This window comes from Notothenia rossii (assembly GCF_949606895.1).
Source record: "Notothenia rossii genome assembly, chromosome: 7".
Classification (NCBI taxonomy): domain Eukaryota; kingdom Metazoa; phylum Chordata; class Actinopteri; order Perciformes; family Nototheniidae; genus Notothenia; species Notothenia rossii.
The window spans coordinates 7,483,608-7,504,080 of record NC_136905.1 but is presented as its reverse complement, the minus strand read 5'-3'; the positions used below and the strand labels follow the sequence as shown (position 1 = coordinate 7,504,080).

General features: G+C 39.5%; 1 protein-coding gene across 2 annotated transcripts; it reads left to right on the top strand.

Annotated features, from left to right (window-relative positions):
- The first annotated feature begins 361 nt into the window (after positions 1-361).
- On the top strand, positions 362-19,048 carry ptpn6 (protein tyrosine phosphatase non-receptor type 6). 2 transcript variants are annotated; one of them, XM_079691223.1, is made up of 12 exons: positions 2,618-3,127; positions 3,349-3,402; positions 4,784-4,906; positions 6,686-6,880; positions 12,456-12,639; positions 14,315-14,431; positions 15,318-15,449; positions 16,293-16,389; positions 16,484-16,563; positions 16,751-16,909; positions 18,381-18,512; positions 18,821-19,048. In XM_079691223.1, exons 2-12 carry the CDS (start codon positions 3,395-3,397, stop codon positions 19,031-19,033), a joined length of 1,440 nt encoding a protein of 479 aa, XP_079547349.1. In that variant the 5' UTR covers positions 2,618-3,127; positions 3,349-3,394; the 3' UTR covers positions 19,034-19,048. The 2 variants fall into 2 exon arrangements, with proteins under 2 accessions (XP_079547348.1, XP_079547349.1); XM_079691222.1 differs by lacking the exons at positions 2,618-3,127; positions 3,349-3,402 and adding an exon at positions 362-449.
- Positions 19,049-20,473: the final 1,425 nt, after the last annotated feature.

The window sequence follows — 20,473 nt, the reverse complement described above, 5'->3', positions numbered from 1 at the left end:
GACGAGCAGAACAGATCCTGACGCGCTTTGCATGCAAACCTCGAAGGACAAGCAGGAATTTACATGGAGGCAAATGTGGATGTGCAGGAGAGCTCATAAAGGAGGAAGAGCACGACACAGGAAAGGCACATTCTCTCCAGCAGACGGTTAGGAAGTCGAGACAATTAGAGTAAATGACAGGGCGGAGGATTAACCCAGCCGGATTCTTATCATGAGAGAGTTGGAGGCTAAACGGTGAACACGGAGAGCTGATCTGAGTGTAACCTGACTGTTTGTAAGGAGACACACACACACACACACACACACACACACACACACACACACACACACACACACACACACACACACACATCAGAGAGAGGTACATAGAGGAGAGCCTGGATCCAACCCATCACTTCCTGCTGCAGAAAACACATCCGTACTGCGAGAGCCCCTAAAATGTCTTTTAGGTGAGTGTGTTTTTCTTTACTGTAATTGCTAATCTTATCCTCTGTCTTCTATTTCCACTCTTTTCTCCTTTCTTTGTTCATGTTCCGGTCCTTTTGAAGAAGATTGAAGATTCAACTTATTGTCGTTACGTAGTACAGGTACCAGGAGCTTCAGTAATCTCCAATTCAGAATCCCGTTCTCCTGGAATTATTTGAAGTTCATGTTTATGCTGACTCAATAGCTAGATTCCAGGAACATCTCGTGAGAACAGTACAGGCACTAACGAAACGGTGTCTCTGCATTGGACCCATCTAGTGTTAGGAGCAGTGTGCTGCCATTGTGTACGGGAGCAGTGTAGGGAACGGTGCCTTGCTCAGGGACACCTCGGTAGCACTTGGTCTTTCCAGGACTTGAGCTGGTGACCTTCCAGTTGCCAAGCCAACCCCCTATGGGCTTCACAACAACCGCCCTGTTGAGGTGTGATCAGTGTTTCTCTCTTAGTGCTGCTCTCTGTGTGGTTTAATACATATTTTGCTGCAGATTTAAGATTTCTGAACATTTTCTATAATTAAAATAAAACCTAATGGATGAAAGCTAAAAAAACATATAATACAATCTAGGAATAAGTCAAATGGATAAAATACCTAATCTCAGAAAATCTCATTTCACATCGGCTTATCTCTGTTTTGTTTAATATACTTTATTTCCTGGGGGAAAAAACAAATGGGATATTCTCTGCAACTTGCAACAGTAGCCACAATATCAATAATATAATAAACGTTATTTAGAGCCTTTCAAACGCCGTTACAAAGTGCTTTCAAATAAAATAAACAAAACTCAAAAGATAATGAAATCAACTAAAAGCTGGAAAACATAATCACATAATAAACCACAAACAAAAATGAGTAACACATTTCTAAAATCACACAAATAGATTATCAAATCAAATTGTTATAAACACTGCTACAACAAGATCTAGATTTTTATTTAAAAATAAAAATGTCTTATTTAATTTCCAAGAGTCCAATCGCCATCCTCAAATTGCAAATGTTGCATTCTTTCAAATCAAAAAGCACGAAGCTCCTGACATCAGGATTAAATGAGTAACTACTTCAGACTACTTATGTTGAGGTTTAGTCGTAGGAGGGTACAGAACATCACGTACAGTCACTCCTCTGACACACACTCCGATGCATGGCGACAGTGTGTGTGTGTCACAACAATAAGGAGAGTGAGCACATCTAGGAAACATCACTATTTTCACTCAGAGGCTGTGAGAAGAAAAAAAAGTGTGTTTTGTTTTCTACAATGCACAAACTGTTATGAGCTAACCACGACCAACGACACCTGTGTGTGTGTGTGTGTGTGTGTGTGTGTGTGTGTGTGTGTGTGTGTGTGTGTGTGTGTGTGTGTGTGTGTGTGTGTGTGTGTGTGTGTGTGTGTGTGTGTGTGTGTGTGTGTGTGTTACATTGGATGTTGTACATGTTACTTTTGCTCAAACACAGTGTAGAAATTCAACTTTTTCTTGCATAGTTGCAGTAAAGCTGAACAAAAACTAGTTTGTTTTCTTGCATATTTGCACCCAGCACTAAACATGACACAGGGTAGAGTCTAATGAGTGTTGGTCTTGGGACATAGAGGACTCTGCCCTTTTCAAAGCTGGTTTGTAGGTCAGCATGATTTGCAAGTTAAATGTCTCTGTTTGTTCCACACCGTGCAAAATGTTACTTCATGTGTTTGTGACATTAAACAAAACACCCTAACAGTGCACCGGTTTTGTGTTGCATTATGGGGAAACTGCTGTCTCTCACAAGCCTCTGCATGCCTTTTAAATATATCGGTGTACACACCAAATAAAGCACTTTTTGATTTAGAGTATCCTCTTCAAACCACTGGTTTTAATTTTGCAGTTTCAGTCGTTTAATAATGAGACAGTTGCAAATGGTCTACCAGTTACACACACACATATATATATATATATATATATATAAAGAGGGGGGAAGGTTAAACTGCAAATAAGGAAGTGTTCTCTGACTGTGACCTTTGTGTTACGCTCTCTCACACACACACACACACACACACACACACACACACACACACACACACACACACACACACACACACACACACACACACACACACACACACACACACACACACACACCTACCTGGAAGTAAAGAACAAAAAGGCAACAGTGGTAGCAGAGAGACAGGCAGGTGGGCAGGCGCAGAGGAACAGCTTTTCTAATGTCTGGCTGAGAGACTAACGGAGGCAAGAGAAACTCAAATTGGAAATTTTGTGGATTATTCCTGCAACAAAAGGAATGACTGGACTCTGGGTCATGATTCACCGCTGAATGGAGAAGTTTCAACCTTCCTTTTGGGTTTTTTATTTGATCTCACTTTGCTCGTAAATATGACTTTTTATTTTGGTCGTCTTTAAAAAGAAAAAAAAAAGAAAGAGAAACACGTCTGTATCTGTTGGTGGGATTCCGGCCTGTCAGCTATTTTGGTTCCTGTCTTGCTTTCACTGTTTTGTGAAAGGAGATGTAAGAAGGAAGGGAGAGAGAGAGAGAGAGAGAGAGAGAGAGAGAGAGAGATAGAGAGAGAAGCGACACAGAAAGAGGACGGTCAGAGAGACGTCTACACAGCGGGCGTCTCCGAGAGAGTCAGAAGGGTTCAGAGGACGCTGAGAAGAGTAAGTGTTTCACCTGCTTTCCTATCGGGACGCAGGGTTGGGTGGAGGGACGCGTAGAGGAGGAGGAGGAGAGGGCGGGTTGTTGGAGGGATGTTTTGTAGTTGAGTGTTACAAAGAGATAGTTGTTTCTATGCATGAGAATAAAGTGTGAAGTGAGGAAGTATTGAGGAACCGGGTGTTTCTTTTTTGTTAAATTCAAGATATACTGTGCACATGTGCAGGTACACGTGACTCTCTCCCTGGTCCCAGAAGAAGAGAAAAGGCATCATGGTTCGGTGAGTCTACCCCCCCCCCCCCCCCCCCCGCCGCTCCGCCAGACGATGAAATGCTCGTTTCAGTCGGTTGTGTTTTGTGCAAGGCGTGATGACAACTTCTCTGTTTCCATTCCTCCTTCTCTGCTGTCCTGCTCTGTTCCTCTATCATGTGATTTCTGTGTCTGTTTGCGTCAAGAAAATGTGTCATAAAGGGTGATTTAGCTCCGAGGTTGAGTAAGAAACACTTGTTGTTGTACCCTTGACAAGCAATGTTCCCTTTACTTTGAGTTTTCCTTCTGTGACTGTGTCAAGATCTTATTTCTTAACACATTTGTCGTATAAAATGATTTTTTTTCAGAGGGGAAAACATATATTTAAGTGCAAACACAATCCAACTATTCATTACAACAGTTACAATTTGTATTCTCTAGCATTTAAAGCTTTAAATTGTAAATTTTTACTCTGCAACTGTGAAGACATTATTCAGTAAACAATGTGTAAGCAGCATGCTAGGTTGCAGGAGAGCTACCATAACGACAAATACCCTAAGTCTGTTAAACATTTGGATATTCTTCTTTCCAAGGCGTTACTTAAAAAAAACGTGTGTAGTCTAAGTTTGACCAACACAGACTTTTTCCAACCGCAAAGGGCTCCAGGAAATGATAACAGATATTTCAACTGAACTAACGAAATCCTGTCACACTGAGAAACTTACATTTTGTTGAAAGGGGCGTTTGGTTAAAGTAGTGTCAATTTAAAACAAGCTTGGTGGTGTTTTAGTCGGAAAAACGGTCTTTTATTGCACCAGCTGTAGAGATAATGTGTTAATACATCGGTCAAATAAAATGTTTGTGATCAAAGGTGAATTAAATTGGGCGTAGAAGAAAACAAAGCATTTTAAGTTTGGTTTTTGTGATGAATAATACAGACCGTAAAATCTGAAACTGGGCTTTAAATGATTAGTTTAAATATCAGTTACGCTACCAATTAAACAACCTATCATTTCATTAAGAAAAAGACCACAACGAATGAAAGATGCTTGCAAAAAGTTACCACACACTTTCAAACTTAAGTGAAACATGGAAAGATGAAGCGACATTTTTACATTTACGAGACCTTAATAAAGAAAATAACACGGGGTGGACGTGGACGTTACCGCGTGTAAATGCCTCTTTGTTGTATCTCTGTGTACTGGTTGCAGTATTTATGTGTGTGTGTGTGTGTGTGTGTGTGTGTGTGTGTGTGTGTGTGTGTGTGTGTGTGTGTGTGTGTGTGTGTGTGTGTGTGTGTGTGTGTGTGTGTGTGTGTGTGTGTGTGTGTGTGTGTGTGTGTGTGTGTGTGTGTGTGTGTGTGTGTGTGTGTGTGTGTGTGTGTGTGTGTGTGTGTGTGTGTGTGTGTGTAGGTGGTTCCACAGAGACATCACAGGCCTGCAGGCCGAGGAGATGCTGAAGATTCGGGGGATTCACGGCAGCTTTCTGGCTCGACCCAGCAAGAAAATTGCCGGAGATTTCTCCCTCTCTGTCAGGTAATGAAGCCGAAGCACCACAAATATCTCTTTTATCCAGAGGTGGGAAGAAGTGGAGTACAAATACTTCATTACTGTACTTAAGTACTTTTTACTTTCTACTTCTTACATGTTAAACTCAAATACCTGTACTTTCTACTTCTTACATGTTGAACCCAAATACCTGTACTTTCTACTTCTAACATGTTGAACCCAAATACCTGTACTTTCTACTTCTCACATGTTAAACTCAAATACCTGTACTTTCTACTTCTTACATGTTAAACTCAAATACCTGTACTTTCTACTTCTTACATGTTGAACCCAAATACCTGTACTTTTTACTTCTCACATTTCCCAAACAGGCTGGTTCCTTTAGTTTGAATGTGTGTTTGGTGGCGTGGTCATTATTATTTAGAGTCATTGCGTGCCTATTGATTTGAACACGATCCATGTATCCATCCTTTCCTGGTCTTCTCTAAAGAAGAGGGACCAATGAAAACGTTGTCATGTTGCCGTTGGTCACCATGGAAACATTCATTAGCTAACAATGACATTATTGTTCTATTAATATAAAGGGAGCTCAGGTACTCTTTAAAACAGCTGCTAGTTATGGGTACTTTTTACTTAAGTACATTTCAAAGCCCTCTTTACTTTGACTTGAGTAAAGAAGTTTAGTCAGTACTTCTACTTTCACCAGAGTATTTTTAAACACGAGTATGTGTACTTATTGAGGAAAGGATGTGTGTACTTTTGCCATCTCTGCTTTTATATTTCCACAGAGGAGAATGCATCCTACTCTATTTTAAATTCTGTAAGCGCATCTCATGGCTCTTCTACGTACATTTGAAAGAACACAAGAAAGGATGCTTGAGTGTGTGTGTGTGTGTGTGTGTGTGTGTGGAGCGTTTGTGTGGAGTGTGTGTGTTGAGTGTGTGAAATGGTGTGCAAGAATGAAGACTCACACAACACGTTTTTACATGTCTCGTCATCCTACGTCCCAAAGGCAAAAGCATTAGATCAACTGGAGTCTTTAAACTGAATACATAATTATTGTTTTTCCTGTTGTATGTACTTGTCCCCCTGTCGCCTTGAGGCAGGGAAATTCACTAAAAAAGTCATATTAAAATGACTGCCTTTCTCATTGTATATTTGACACTGTTCATGCTAAAAAAGTAAATGCATAAATGAACTTCCAAGGTTAGCAGGTCTGTAACTTTGATCTCAGTGTTATCACCGGGCAGGATGAGGGATTATCTAACGAATACAGTAAACCATAAACATTAATACTCTGCTTCCTGGTCTTAAATTAGATTAGCGGTAACTCCACATTACAATTATTATTATAAGGCAGGCAGTATTTGATTTAGTATGATATAAAAGAGGACCTAGAAACCGAAACTACAGATTAAGCTACTTTATTCCAAACACATTTTCAGCAGCATAATCTGTAAGAATCAAATATCAATTGAAGGATTTGATTTGTGTCATTTGTGCGCCGTGTGAATTTTTACTAAAGAGCAAATAAACCGTGTAGAAATATCTTAATGCAGTTTGAACTATCCTTCCTGTCATAGAGATGTTTTATTTGACTGTAATCTGGGAGGTTTTGCTCTGAATTGGGATTATCTGACTTTATTCTAAGGAATTATTCAACAATTGAATGTGAAAGTAGCATGGTTGGTTGCAGGAAAGCAATCAGGTATGAAGTCAAATATTTAGATATTGCCGCTCCTAAGAACGGCGGATTTGATTTCAAACTGGGGTTTACGTGTATGTTCTTGGGTTGTTTCCCCTCAGGGTGGGCGAGCAGGTGACTCACATCCGGATCCAGAACACGGGGGATTACTACGACCTGTACGGCGGGGAGAAGTTCGCCACGCTGTCCGAGCTGGTGGAGTATTACACGCAGGAGAACGGCATCCTGCAGGACAAGGACTCCACCCTGATCGAGCTCAAATACCCTCTGAACTGCTCCGACCCCACCACTGAGAGGTGGGTGCCCTCTCCCTGCTCACTGTAGTGCTACTTGTTTCCCTACATGGACCCTGTTACGGTCCTTTTGTCCCGTCTTAAACCTTTCCTTAGAATGTTTTATAAATTGTACGGTGTCCTTAGGTGCTCTGAAAGGCGCCAAGGACATTAAGAGCATTAAGAAACATATTATGAAATGACATTATGAAAAAACATCTGCATACTTCCTCCACCAAGAACCATCAGAATCAGGTTTATAGCCAGGTACGTTTACACATGCAAGGAGATTGCTTTGGTGCATAAGTTGTAAAATAAGGTCCAAAATATAACGATTATAAGACATTTTAAGATTAAAGAATTTACACCGAATTGAAATATACAAAATAAACTAAAAAACATTTATAAATTGTAAAAATACTCCATTTAAAAGGCAGGATGGATTTCCATTAAATTAAAAACATGTATGCCCCTCAGGATGATTATATAATAACTTGAATGACCACATTATTTGTATTCTTGTGCCGACATAAGGTTACGTATTTCATTTGTAAAATGTAGCATTTTGTGAGCTAGCTAGAGCTAAGAAGCAGAGGTGGAAGAAAGCTGAAGTAACAATGATAACATGTCAAAATGCTGTGTTACAAGTAAAAGTCTTGCATTTAAAATCAAAGTACAAAAGTATTGGCCTGAACGTATACTAAAAGTACTAAAAGTAAAAGTACTCGTTATGCCATTTCATATCATACATACTACTGCATTATGATTATTGTGTTCATCACAGCTGGTGAAGGGGAGCTGATTTTAAAAACGGTGTATTCTTCTGCTAGATATCTTAACCTATAATTATATGACGTAGTGTATTTATTATTTTATGTTTGGTTTGAATGAGCTAATAATAACAATTTAAATCTACGAATAAATAAAGCTGTTTTAATGCTGAAAAACATTAAAATATTGGCTTCCACATTGTTGTGGAATAAAAGGAGTATGAAGTGGAAATATTTAGGTAAAGTACACGTAACTCAAAATTTTACTTGAGTAAATGTACTTCACTATTCTCCCTGTAGGTTAATATTGAACACACACACACACACACACACACACACACACACACACACACACACACACACACACACACACACACACACACAGCTGCCTCCACCTACACTTTAGTTTAGTTCAGTGTTTAATTAAACTATGACAAGCTTTATTTCCTCTCGTTGTGTATTTACTGCGGATAATAATTGTCCTTTTCACCGTGGTATTCCATGGAGGTTCATACTTTCCTCGAGGGGTGAAGGTGTTTTATTAGAAGCTTTTAGAAAATCAATTTTAGGTCTAATAATAGCGTGTTTGTCGCTCTGCGAGTCAGTGAAATCAAACACCCACCCCCCGAGACCCGAGAGTTCAAAGCCGTGGAGACTATACTTTATACTGATTTGTGTGTTTCATTTAAGTTCAGTTGTGCATTTGGTTCGACTTTAAACCTCTGCTGCATTCAAGATGGAAACATTTGTATATTTCCAGATTTTTAAAGTTAAATATCTCCAACAGATCGGTTTAAACGCTCTGCGTGCAAGCATTATTAGTGGTTGATTGGTTGAATAAAATGTTATCTGTTCTTATCACCCTCATTAAAAAACAGAAATCGGTGACTTTGCAAACATCTAAAGAACAAATATTTGATTTAGTAAAAAGTGATGTATGCAACACAACGATATAATCATAGAGGAATAGATAACAGAACAAACCTTCACACAACCAATTAGTTCATAAACACAAACCAATAAACAACATGAATGTGACCCAAAAGGAGCGGGACATCTCCAACTCAAGGATATTTACTTCCTTTTATATTTAAGAGAAATGTCTTCAATCTTTATGCAATTTGTAACAGATCTTAAATGGATTTCTGTTAATAATGAATACTCCTTTTGCTTCCTGAATCAAAGGCTTTGTCTGACTACTGCCATGATGGAAGACATGCTTAATTATAACCTATTCGACCTCTTTCTCAACACACACACATACTGGAAATAGATGAAGCAACCACTCGCCAAAAGGAGACGAGAGCACTTCCACAATAAGTGAAGTGGCTGTTTCGTTGCTGCACCGAACGCTTTTCCAGAGGACTGTCAGCTGTAGTTAGAATACGAGTTTATATTCAACATCAGAAAACATCCTTCTGTGAAGAATAATCGTGTTTCTATTTTATGTGAAACTTCACTGTTTAGATTTTTGAGATTGTTTTATGATTTTAAGTAAAACACCTAACGTTTTTCTGCACTCATCCTATTCACTAAATACCCTCAAACTGAACATAAGCAGCTTTTAACTCAACATATACACAAAGTAACCGACATAACGTCTTCTTAAAAATGTAATTTGACATATAGGACTTAAAGCACTTTTAATGTAGTTGTTTGTAATCGTAGCTTTCAGAAACTCGTAAGCATCTCTGTTTGCTAAATATAGTCACTAGATTATTTCCACAACATCTGCAAACACATCAAATACTTCTCCAGACTGTTTCCGTGAACAAGATACAAATCTTAATCTGTTTGCACTTTAAAAAACCTCCATTTATCCTTATACTTTTTATTCTATTTAGCTCACAATGCCTATTTAAATTCACTGCATACGTTTGATTATTAATGGACCTTTTTCTATAAGCTAGAAACATTGTGCAACCGCTTAAAGTAGGTTAATGTCCACCTGATAAGCTCATCGGCATGAGCTGCTTTTATGAGTCAAGGAGGACTTTCTATCGTGTGTGTGTGTGTGTGTGTGACTGTGTGTGTGTGCATGTGTGTGTGTTACTGTGTACTTCACCCTTGCTGGAAGCTCTGCCCCCCCTCGTCCTTCTCTCTGTCAGTTGTCTAACTTCCCTTTTGTTTCTGCGGTTGGAAACTTTAAGTTTTGACACATTTGAAAGCAGTGGCCAGACCCGGCGTGTCTTCCTCTTATTGCACACTCCATCGAGTTCTTGCTCACTCGCTGGCTGCCTCTTCCTCATCTCAACCAATCTTAGTCTCTCATCTTAAAACACACACACACACACACACACACACACACACACACACACACACACACACACACACACACACACACACACACACACACACACACACACACACACACACACACACACACATGCACGCGCACAGAAGCAGGTCAGCGTTTATGACATGTATCTGGAGGCTTATTTCTTCTCAGCAAAGAGGAACGATTAGTTTGTTGAATTTAATGGCACTTTATTGCAGGTTGATGATTGCGTGTTAATCGTGGATGTGCACAGTTTTAAATAAATGATTCCCTTGCACAAGCTGTCCCTTATCTTCTGCAAAGGTGCACGGACAGAACTTTTCTTTTTTTGCTTTTTAGTCTGCAGGTGCTCCATGCAACCTGTTAACTGTAACACTGTGTGTGTGTGTGTGTGTGTGTGTGTGTGTGTGTGTGTGTGTGTGTGTGTGTGTGTGTGTGTGTGTGTGTGTGTGTGTGTGTGTGTGTGTGTGTGTGTGTGTGTGTGTGTGTGTGTGTGTGTGTGTGTGTGTGTGTGTGTGTGTGTGTGTGTGTGTGTGTGTGTGTGTGTGTGTGTGTGTGTGTGTGTGTGTGTGTGTGTGTGTGTGTGTGTGCGAAGGCTATAAATAATTGTCCTCTTCAGCCGCGAAATCTGCCATCAGAAATTTTCCGACCGCATAACAGGAAGTTTAGAAGAAGAAATCGAGAACAGTGCCTAAATTTAAGTCACAGCCCAACCTGACCGAGTGAGCCTTCACTCTTGAACACACACTTCACACTTCACACACACACACACACACACACACACACACACACACACACACACACACACACACACACACACACACACACACACAGACACAGACAGAGTACGTCGGGGGACAGAAATATGTCGGCCTGTAATAGCAACATGTGTACTTTCTGTTTTTAACTGCTTGTATACGACGAATGCACCTGATTCTGTTGCGGCTTTCTATTTGTGCTCAGTGTGTGGAGAGGAACGGTCTCGTGCACCACATCAGTGAGAGGCAGACAACCGCTTAGCCCTGAATGCACTTTAACACACGCTATTCACAGATAAACATTCAACTAGGCTCACATACAGTAAGAAGACTGCTTGTTCTTTGTTGGAATACCTCACCCCCAAAATGACCATTTGTATATTAGTTTCCTGTGTTAGCATGTATTATTGCGTCATGCAGGGAGTGGACATTTAAATGCATTTCACCAGATGGAAAAGGGAGTACTTCACTTACAAAAGAACCAGTTAGATATCTTCTACTTGCCGCGTGTTGCTTTGAATTCTTGCATGCCTCCACAGCGAAAGAAATCCTTAAAGAAAATCGAAATAAGGGCAAGAGAAAATCTATGTTAAAACCTATTTTGTGTTAATCTCTCAAACAACACGTGTCTCATTTATCCAGTGTTTTGAAAGCTAATATAAAAACATCTCTTCAACCTTATTGTTTAATATACGAGGAGTAGTGCGCCTGCGCAAGTGAAACAATGTTTTTGCAGAAGTGTTTTAAATAGGGAGGGTTTAGAGTTCATGCATGTGTGTGGGAAACTGTATTGAGCATACGACTGAATACATCAGACTTGGGTTGTATGTTTTAAGTTGTGAGTCAAAGGCAGCCCCAATTTACTTTAATGCGCTTTAGGTTTTTGGATTATTATTAACTGAGTTTTCTTTAAGAGTTAAATTAACACTGGGTGAGTTATTGAATTATAAATACTCATCAATGAGCATTCAAATTTTATTCCAAGGGTTTGCACAAACAAGGAATTAGATTTATTGTGTTCGGGTGATTTCATAAACACACTTAGAGCAATTCAGTTGTAAAAAAAGAAGCAAAGAGAAAACTAAAGGATTTCAAAAAGCTATTATGAAAAGTGAGTACGCAAGAAATATAAATAAAGAAAATAGTAAGTAGAGTCTGACAATTCAATTAGTTACATATGAGCATTATATTAATTTGAAGAGGAGGAGCTGTGCATCTCATCTCATTGGATTAGATTAGATATTCTTTATTGGTCCCAATTAGATTTGTCTTAACGATTTTTTTTATCACATCGGCATATCGAAAAAACACTGGGCATGAATAAAAAATGGCGTCACTATCAAATACACAATATGAATAAACAGAATGTCATGAAATGCTTTAAGAACTTTTAAGACCATTAAAAACCATAACATTCCTCTGTTTGCATCTTGCTAATTATTCATCTTTATATTATATTATTATTTACTTATATATATATAGACTCTTCTTGCACTATTTCTATGTTATTTGTATTTACTTACACATCTCAAAACATTCTCTCGCACAATTTTATCCGTTTGACTTGTTCTATGTCCTATATACGTATATGTCCCACTGTTGGAGGCGCCTGTGACTTCGGTTGTTCATTGCCATATCTACACTGTAGCTAATGTGCTGATAACAATAAAGCCTTGAATTGAATTTCTGCAGGTCACAGCACCTCAAAGCAGCTAACTGTCTCTCAGGGCAGGAATATCTCCAGAGACGTGTACCCAGTGTATAACAGCAGTGTGTGTGTGTGTGTGTCTCAGGTGGTACCACGGTCACCTCTCAGGGCCCAATGCAGAGAAGCTGCTGTGTGTGCGGGACGACCCGGGGACCTTCCTGGTGAGAGAGTCTCTGTCCAAGCCTGGAGACTTCGTCCTGTCGGTGCTGACGGAGGAGACGAGCAAGACGGGGGCCAAGAGGGTGTCCCACATCAAGATCATGTGTCAGGTAGGAGAGTGTGTGTGTGTGTGTGTGTGTGTGTGTGTGTGTGTGTGTGTGTGTGTGTGTGTGTGTGTGTGTGTGTGTGTGTGTGTGTGTGTGTGTGTGTGTGTGTGTGTGTGTGTGTGTGTGTGTGTGTGTGTGTGTGTGTGTGTGTGTGTGTGTGTGTGTGTGTGTGTGTGTGTGTGTGTGTGTGTGTGTTCCATGCAAGATAAAGGGTGCATGGAAATAGGCTTTGACTTCATGTGAAATACTGCGGGGTATTCCCACAGTTGTGTAGTACACTCTGAAGTGTGTACTCAGTTCCCCTGTCTTCTGCAATACAATACTTTTTCTCATATTTCAACTCTATTGGTTATAAATGCCCAGTTTTACTTTGTAGAAACACAAATATCAACGTTTCAAACACCAAAACAAAAACTAAGACATTCATTTTTAGTTAAAGCATGTCACGATAGAATAATCCAAATGCTTCCATTAAAACCAGTAAAAGTGGGGAAGAAATACAAGTGCAATAAAATAATCCAAAAGTAAAAACTCTATTAATAAAAGTAAGACGTAAAAAAAAAAAAATACTATAAAATAATGCAAATAAATCCAAATAAATAAATAAAACATTACACAAGTGGAAAATATTTTAACTATTTTGTTTAAAAATATGTTTTCCGCTGTCATTTAAAAATATCGACCACATTTGCCTCGGATTTGAATAAAAGCTGCCTTCTACATTTTATTTTTCAGTACTTTCTGAATATTCAAAGAGCCTTATGTTGACGACCTTTGGCCTCGCTCAGGAAATGAAACGATAAAGAATCTGCGATATTAGATTTTCACCAGTAACTCTTATCAAACGTCTGGTTATGATGTTCGCAGCAGGTCACGGAGCCGTCCTCTGAAACTCATTTCCATAGATTGTGTCTTTCCGTCAGCACCAGGGCTTTTGCATTTTGTTTATTTTAACCCGTCGTCGGAAACACCGCTCAGACGTAATTTAAATGGAAGCCATTGTTTGCGTGCGACGCCGAGGTCCCGCAGATTATTCTGAGATTAGCTGAGCGATCACAAACGGCTTTTCATGAGCGTGTGGAGAAGATTAGGTCAGTTTCCAAACCGTACTCAGCTCTGAGATGTCAGCAAATACATCAGTGTAAAGTTTACACAACGCACATTCATTTGATCAGCAGTAAAACTCTTTTAATGATTGGATTAATGTGTTGGATAGAAGTCAATCACAATCAAACTCACTATGTATTAAATACTTTAAGTGTTGGCTGGAAGTCTGTGTCACAAAACACTCTAATATATTTTGAATTAATATCCTATTCATTTAAATCTTAATAAAAAGCACACATTGTGGGTTTTCTTATTTTATTGAAGCACCCTTGTTTTTATTTTGATTGCTTCTCTTTTGAACTTTATTACTAACATAACCAGTTTATGTATCCCTATAATGGCTTAAAGTATTTTTGTACTTGACATGTAGTACAATTGAAGTCTTTACTTATGTATTGTTTATCTGTACTTCCTTTATCTGTGTTATTTCCTCCTGCCTAACGACTGTGGATCTTAATGAGCACTTTTTCCAGCTGCAGCGTTTTTAACTGTCATCTGTTCCAATCAAAGCAACGTATAAATAGATGTGTGTGTTCCCTGACGAGTCATGTTTCCCCGTGTGTGTGTGCAGAACGACAGGTACACAGTGGGCGGTTCAGAGATGTTCGACACGCTCACAGACCTGGTGGAGTTTTATAAACGTAAAGGCATCGAGGAGATCTCCGGGAACTGGGTGCATCTCAAACAGGTGCATATTTTCTAAATGATCAAACATGTCAGAATGAGATCCAAAGTGAGCGTCAGTCCGCTGTGAAACAACCGGAAACAGGTCATTTATTTGAACAGCGCAACCCACAGATAGGAAACAGCTCTGTTGACCTACTGAAGATGATGTTGTGTTTGTCACTAGAGTGTTATTCATTAGATGTTTCCCTCACTCAAGCCCAGTCAAATCCGCTTTATTGCCATTCTTTAGACCGTACTGCCAAGAACACAACATTTCATTTACATAACACTGTGTGTATGTGTTTCCATGTACGGTAATATGGCTTGTGGTGCAGTGGACTAGTGCGTTGGTGTTCGTATCAGAGCACAGGTTCAAACCCCACTGCAGTCAGCATGTCGTTGTGTCCCTGAGACACTTCACCCCAAATTGCTCCACAGTATTGAGTCGCTTTGGATAAAAACATGTAATGTAATATATATATTTGTAATTTTGACCATACATGTACTTTGTTAGAAATACCATCAAAAAACATTATATTTAGTATACATACAAATATCTGTGCCTTGAATCCTAAAAATAATCATTAGAAAAATAACCCAAGTAATTACTAAAAGTATATTCTTTGTGTTAATAAAAAATAGATAAATAATAATACAAAATAAATAAAAACAGCCCAGGTCATTGAAACAAATGTTTTGTGAATAATCACATTAAAGTTTAGTTGGTCTCTCTCTCTCTCTCACATTCAAACTCCAAGAAGCTTTATTGACACGAGCAGTATTTTTCAAAGCACATTTGTTCAAAGTGGTATAACAGTGGACCTTTAAACAACCGTGTTAATCACAATAATATGTGAAATGAGATAAAACAATCTGAACATGCTCTCTGTCTCTCTCCCTCTCTGCAGCCGTACTTCTCCACCCGGGTGAACGCGGCAGACATCGACAGCCGGGTGAAGCAGCTGGACCTGACGCAGCAGCCGCAGGAAGGCGAGGGCGAGGGCGAGAAGACCAAGGCCGGATTCTGGGAGGAGTTTGACGTAAGATTTGACCCCATGTTTCCTATAGATAGATAGATAGAATCCTTTGTTGTCATTATACAGGTACAATGAGGTGCCATCAAAAAAACAAAACATTGATGCTTTTGTCTGTGATACAAGAACCACAGTGGTGCTCTGAAGTGGGGGAAAGTAAAGTATGCTTCAGACTTTTTAGGATAGACTTAATGTGTATAAAGTCACTTCCTGACTTCAGGGACTGTGGAGGACTACAGGTGCAATGCTACCATCGTGTGGCGGTGGAGATTGCGTAATAAGTCACAGCAGGATTTGAGTAAAGAGTGCACTGGAAGAGAAATGATACTTAAAACACTTCATAACAAACCAGAATGACATTCAATTAAAGAACTACTTTTATAGCTTATTTGACTCTTTATTAAATGCAGGTGGTGTTGACTACTTTCCTAAACTAGAATATTGTTGACTAGATGTTTTTTTCTCATTAATTGGGTCAACAAAATGTCAGATTATTGTAAAAAAAAAGGGCTAATCGTTACTTCATTTTTTTCCTAGAGTGGTCCAAAATGTAATGAAGTTTAGTTAATGAAACAAGACATTTATCAAAACAAAAATGAAGCCTCAAAATCAGGATGTTTCTGACAAACGACTGATCCATCAATTGCTTAACTGTCTAATCTTCAGTGTGGACACTTTACACTATTGGTAGTTGCAGAGTCATAGTTTGATTTTAATTGAATACTGTCATATATGTTCCTCTCTTATATACTAATGGCAAACAATTAGTATAAAATACACATACTATATATTATTAGTAACAATTTAGGGCTCACTTAGTGTAACACAGTCGTCTCTTTGTCCCGCCAGGCTCTTCAAAAGTTCGAGGCGAAGGTGAAGAAGAGCCGAGAGGAGGGTCAGAGGCCAGAAAACAAGAGCAAAAACAGATACAAGAATATTCTTCCCTGTGAGTTCCAATCGTTTAATCTTCCTCGTTAACCAAATCTCATGAGACGTTTTGATCGCTGACATTAACCAATTGTTCTTCTTCTTCAACCAAGTCAACGAGACCCGGGTCGCCCTGCAGGACATGGACCCCGAGGTCGTGGGTTCAGATTACATCAACGCCAACTACGTGAAAGTAAGTCTCAAAATAACACAAAAAACCACAAAATCCCAACAACAATAATCCTCAGAAATGTTTACTATTCTTTCGAAGTCAAAGTCAACTTTATTGTCAATCGTTCAGTTTGTGTGTACAGACAGTGAGATCAAAATACCGTTTCCCACAATCCTTTATTCCTGTATTTGTTGTTGTTTACCCCCAGAACAAACTGTCGGACAAACTGTCGGAGAGCAGCGGACCTAAAGTTTACATCGCCACCCAGGGTTGCCTGGCAACAACTGTCAACGATTTCTGGCAGATGGCGTGGCAGGAGAAAACCAGGGTGATCGTCATGACGACACGAGAGGTCGAGAAAGGCCGGGTCAGTATTAAGGGTTTCTACATGATGTGTCTTTTCTGAAATACTGACAGCGTTTATATTTTTCCCAGATTCAACCCAGGTGTCGGGATCTCTTGAAAATCATTTTAACTGAAAGCACGAAAACGCTAAAAAGGCCAAAAAATATCTGGTTGATAGTTAATAACGGAAATCCCCTCCTTAAAGGTCCCTTGTCATGGCCATTTCTACTGATCATAATTCTATTGTTGAGGTCTCCTAGAATAGATTTATATTGTGCAATTTTCCAAACTCACATTGGTTTCTCATACAGCATCTCTGTAAAGTATGTGTATTCACTCTCTGTCCTAAACGGCTTGTTGGAGCTCCTGCCCCCCCCCCCCCCCCTCCCTGTGAGCCCAGTGTGCTCTGATTGGTCGGGATGTTGCGAGCAGCGGACAGGTTTCTGGGTCGGCCATATACAGCGAGAACAAGCGAAACTCATCCTGAGCACACAATAAACGCTCACAGCCGAAGTAAAAACAATAAGTGTGGCTTGATATTGAGCAAGAAAAAGGTTTCTAACGCTGTGAGCATGGGTCTGAGGAGAGCATTTCTCCGTGATCCCAACTAGTCTATTACCAACCAGGGAGCTCTATGCAAGTCAATTTGACTCCCTGTTAGTTAGCCAAGGGATCCTGGTGTGGGAGGGGCTCCGCGGATTGGTCCATTTGGGCCAATCCGGTCATTTGTTGTTGATTTGGGTGTTCACACGTCACAGAACCCAGGAAGCAAACAATGGAAAATGAGAAATCTCCAACGAGGCGTTCTGGGGCAGCATAGAGAGGTCTTCTCTGTGTTAGAGTTTTACTCCCTACAGGGTGTACTTTGAGGGTTTGTGACCCTGCAGACCGTTTACATGAATAAAAACCTTCATAACACACAAGGGGACGGGTAATAACCGGAAAAGCATGACATGGGACCTTTAAGCCACGCATGTTTGCAAACATACTCCTATGGAACACTGTTGTATTTTATGGAGTATGCAGCACACTGTAAATATAAATCCCAGCCTACGTCACTGCAATGGCTTCCATCATCTTTTGATATTTAGATCAAATGGCTCTCATTGTTGTTTGTAGTTGCAGTTTTCCCGATTGTTGTAGGTGACATTTCTTTTTAAGAATGAACCGGCAGATGATATAAATAAATCAGAGCTGATCTGATTTCAGTTTTATCTTTCTGAACACTTGTTTACTCAGCGTCCTTAGTTGAGAGAACCTATTCCCTTTACAATAAACATTGTGTGTCATGGTGAGCTTGGGCAACATATTAAAACACACAAAGTTCCAAAAATAAGAAAGACAACAACACGCTCTACATTAGTACAAGAGGTTCCAATTAAGAAATTATACAAATATGCAAAGCGTTCAAAATAATCCAGAAAAACCCTCAAACAACAGTTCCCTGGAGATATGTTAGAATTGACTTTATATATTCTTTATCTTGTGTGCAGAATAAATGTGTGCCGTATTGGCCCGACCTTCAGAGCTCTAAGGAGTACGGCCCCTTCCTGGTGACCTTGACTTCAGAGAGAGAAGCGACAGATTACAAGATCAGAGTTTTGGAGATCGCTCTTGTGAACAAGGTAACCTCAAAACACCCTCTTTCATTTCAAAGTCAACTTTATTGTCAATCTTTCAGTTTGTGTGTACAGACACAAATCCCTAATACAAAAACAAATATGTATAAACCTATATACACACAATCAAAGACACATTTATACATATGCACATTAAGAGCTAAATAAAAGCACAGCTATCAATATATACAAAAGTAAGAGTCACTTCAATATCTTTGAGAATGTACATTAGTGAAAGACTGTCCATAGCAGCGTGGAAAGTGTCTGGTTCTGGATTTGAGTGCTTTCTAACCCATAATGTTTTCCTCTCCCAGCCGAAAGTTTCCCGCACCATCTGGCACTACCAGTACATGAGCTGGCCGGACCACGGCGTCCCTCAGGAGCCCGGTGGCGTCCTAAGTTTCCTCGGTCAGGTGAACTCCAAACAGGAAGTCTACCCCGACGCTGGACCCATGATCATCCACTGCAGGTACGACTCACCTGGGGGGAGAAGACCATCACGCTGCTCATTGTGGAAAGCTTTTTAGGAGAGAACTCGCTGCTATCATTCCTTTAATCAACCTCGCGTTAATACTTCTTATTTCTAGCTAGTTGACATTTTTCTGATCAAATTTGTTTGAATCAATCCAACATAATAATAAAGCTTTATTTATATAGCACTTTTCATACAACACATGCAGCTCAAAGTGCTTTTTACAAAATGACACATCACAAGTTAAAACAAACAACAAGAAATTCCCCTCAGATTATTTGTTAAGAACTTTAAAATGTGCATGCAGGCAGCGACATATACCATTTCATCAGGTTAGTAGACACAAGGAGGTTAAAGGTATGATAATAACAATCAAATCAAATAATGTTTTCTCTCTGACAGGTAAGACAGACGATGCAACATTATAAAACCCCATAAAACAAAGTGAACATTTAGGTACAACAGAAATACAAATAAAAAGACCACGTAAAAAATCATCCAATCAAGTTGAACTATTAAGGAATTATGTTAATTAGCGTCTGTCCGCAAGATTATTTCATTCATTAATAAAAACTACTCGTGGTGAACAAAATCAAAATTGCTGTATGTAAAAAATGTGCAGGTGGACAATTACAGACGGACAGAGAAACATTATGACTTGGTTTGGGACTTGAAAGTCAAAGTGTAGGATTGGGACATGCCTAAGGTTTAAGAGCAGAGACACAAGGCCTTGGTCACACCTCTGGCATTCTTTCATGTAAAGGTTTTGCAGGAGGTCACCATGTGTTTCCCAGATGTTGGTTCATTCACGTGGGGTCACACTCGGTGTCAGGAAGGTCGTAAATCCTCAAACTTCAGATGTGTGACGTGCTGGACAGACATACTGGTGTCATGTTGTGAAAAACGATTCCGAACTAAGTGAACGATAAGTGAGTTGGTAACCCTTAGAGAAGATTAAAATGACTATATTCTCAGGATTGAGATTAGTAGTTGTTGAACAAAAGTTTTTCAGTCCACTTATAGTTTATCCGTATGGAATTTCCCCCGTGTCATGTGACGGATACTGAGGCGGCTTGTGCCACGTTAAACCTGTTGTTTCAATTATTACAAGACTCTTATTTAAGTATTTTTGGCATGTAAGCATTTTCGAAAAGCTGTACAGCTGTCCCATACTTTCCCTTATCACAACTAATCCCCTTTTGACATGTGACTGCTTTATAGGCATAGTTCATATTTTTTCAAGTGGGGTTGTATGAGGCACTTATCTTCAGTGATTTACCTTCAGTAGATGGCAGTAAGCATGACCCAGTGTGGAGAAACAGACATGAGTATCAACGCAGGAACAAACTGGTGTTCTGCAGCAGCAAAATGTATTTTACCCACCTATCAGTTTAACTTTATGCTATTATACGAATATTTGTATCGCTTCCCATTAGCATCAGACTTTTTTTTACCACTGAGAACTGAAGTTAATATATGCTGTCTTCAAAGCCAC

Coding starts and splice junctions, on each gene's coding strand:
- ptpn6 (XM_079691222.1), top strand. Junction 4,907..6,685: donor GATTTCTCCCTCTCTGTCAG/GTAATGAAGCCG, acceptor GTTTCCCCTCAG/GGTGGGCGAGCAGGTGACTC. Junction 6,881..12,455: donor TCCGACCCCACCACTGAGAG/GTGGGTGCCCTC, acceptor TGTGTGTCTCAG/GTGGTACCACGGTCACCTCT.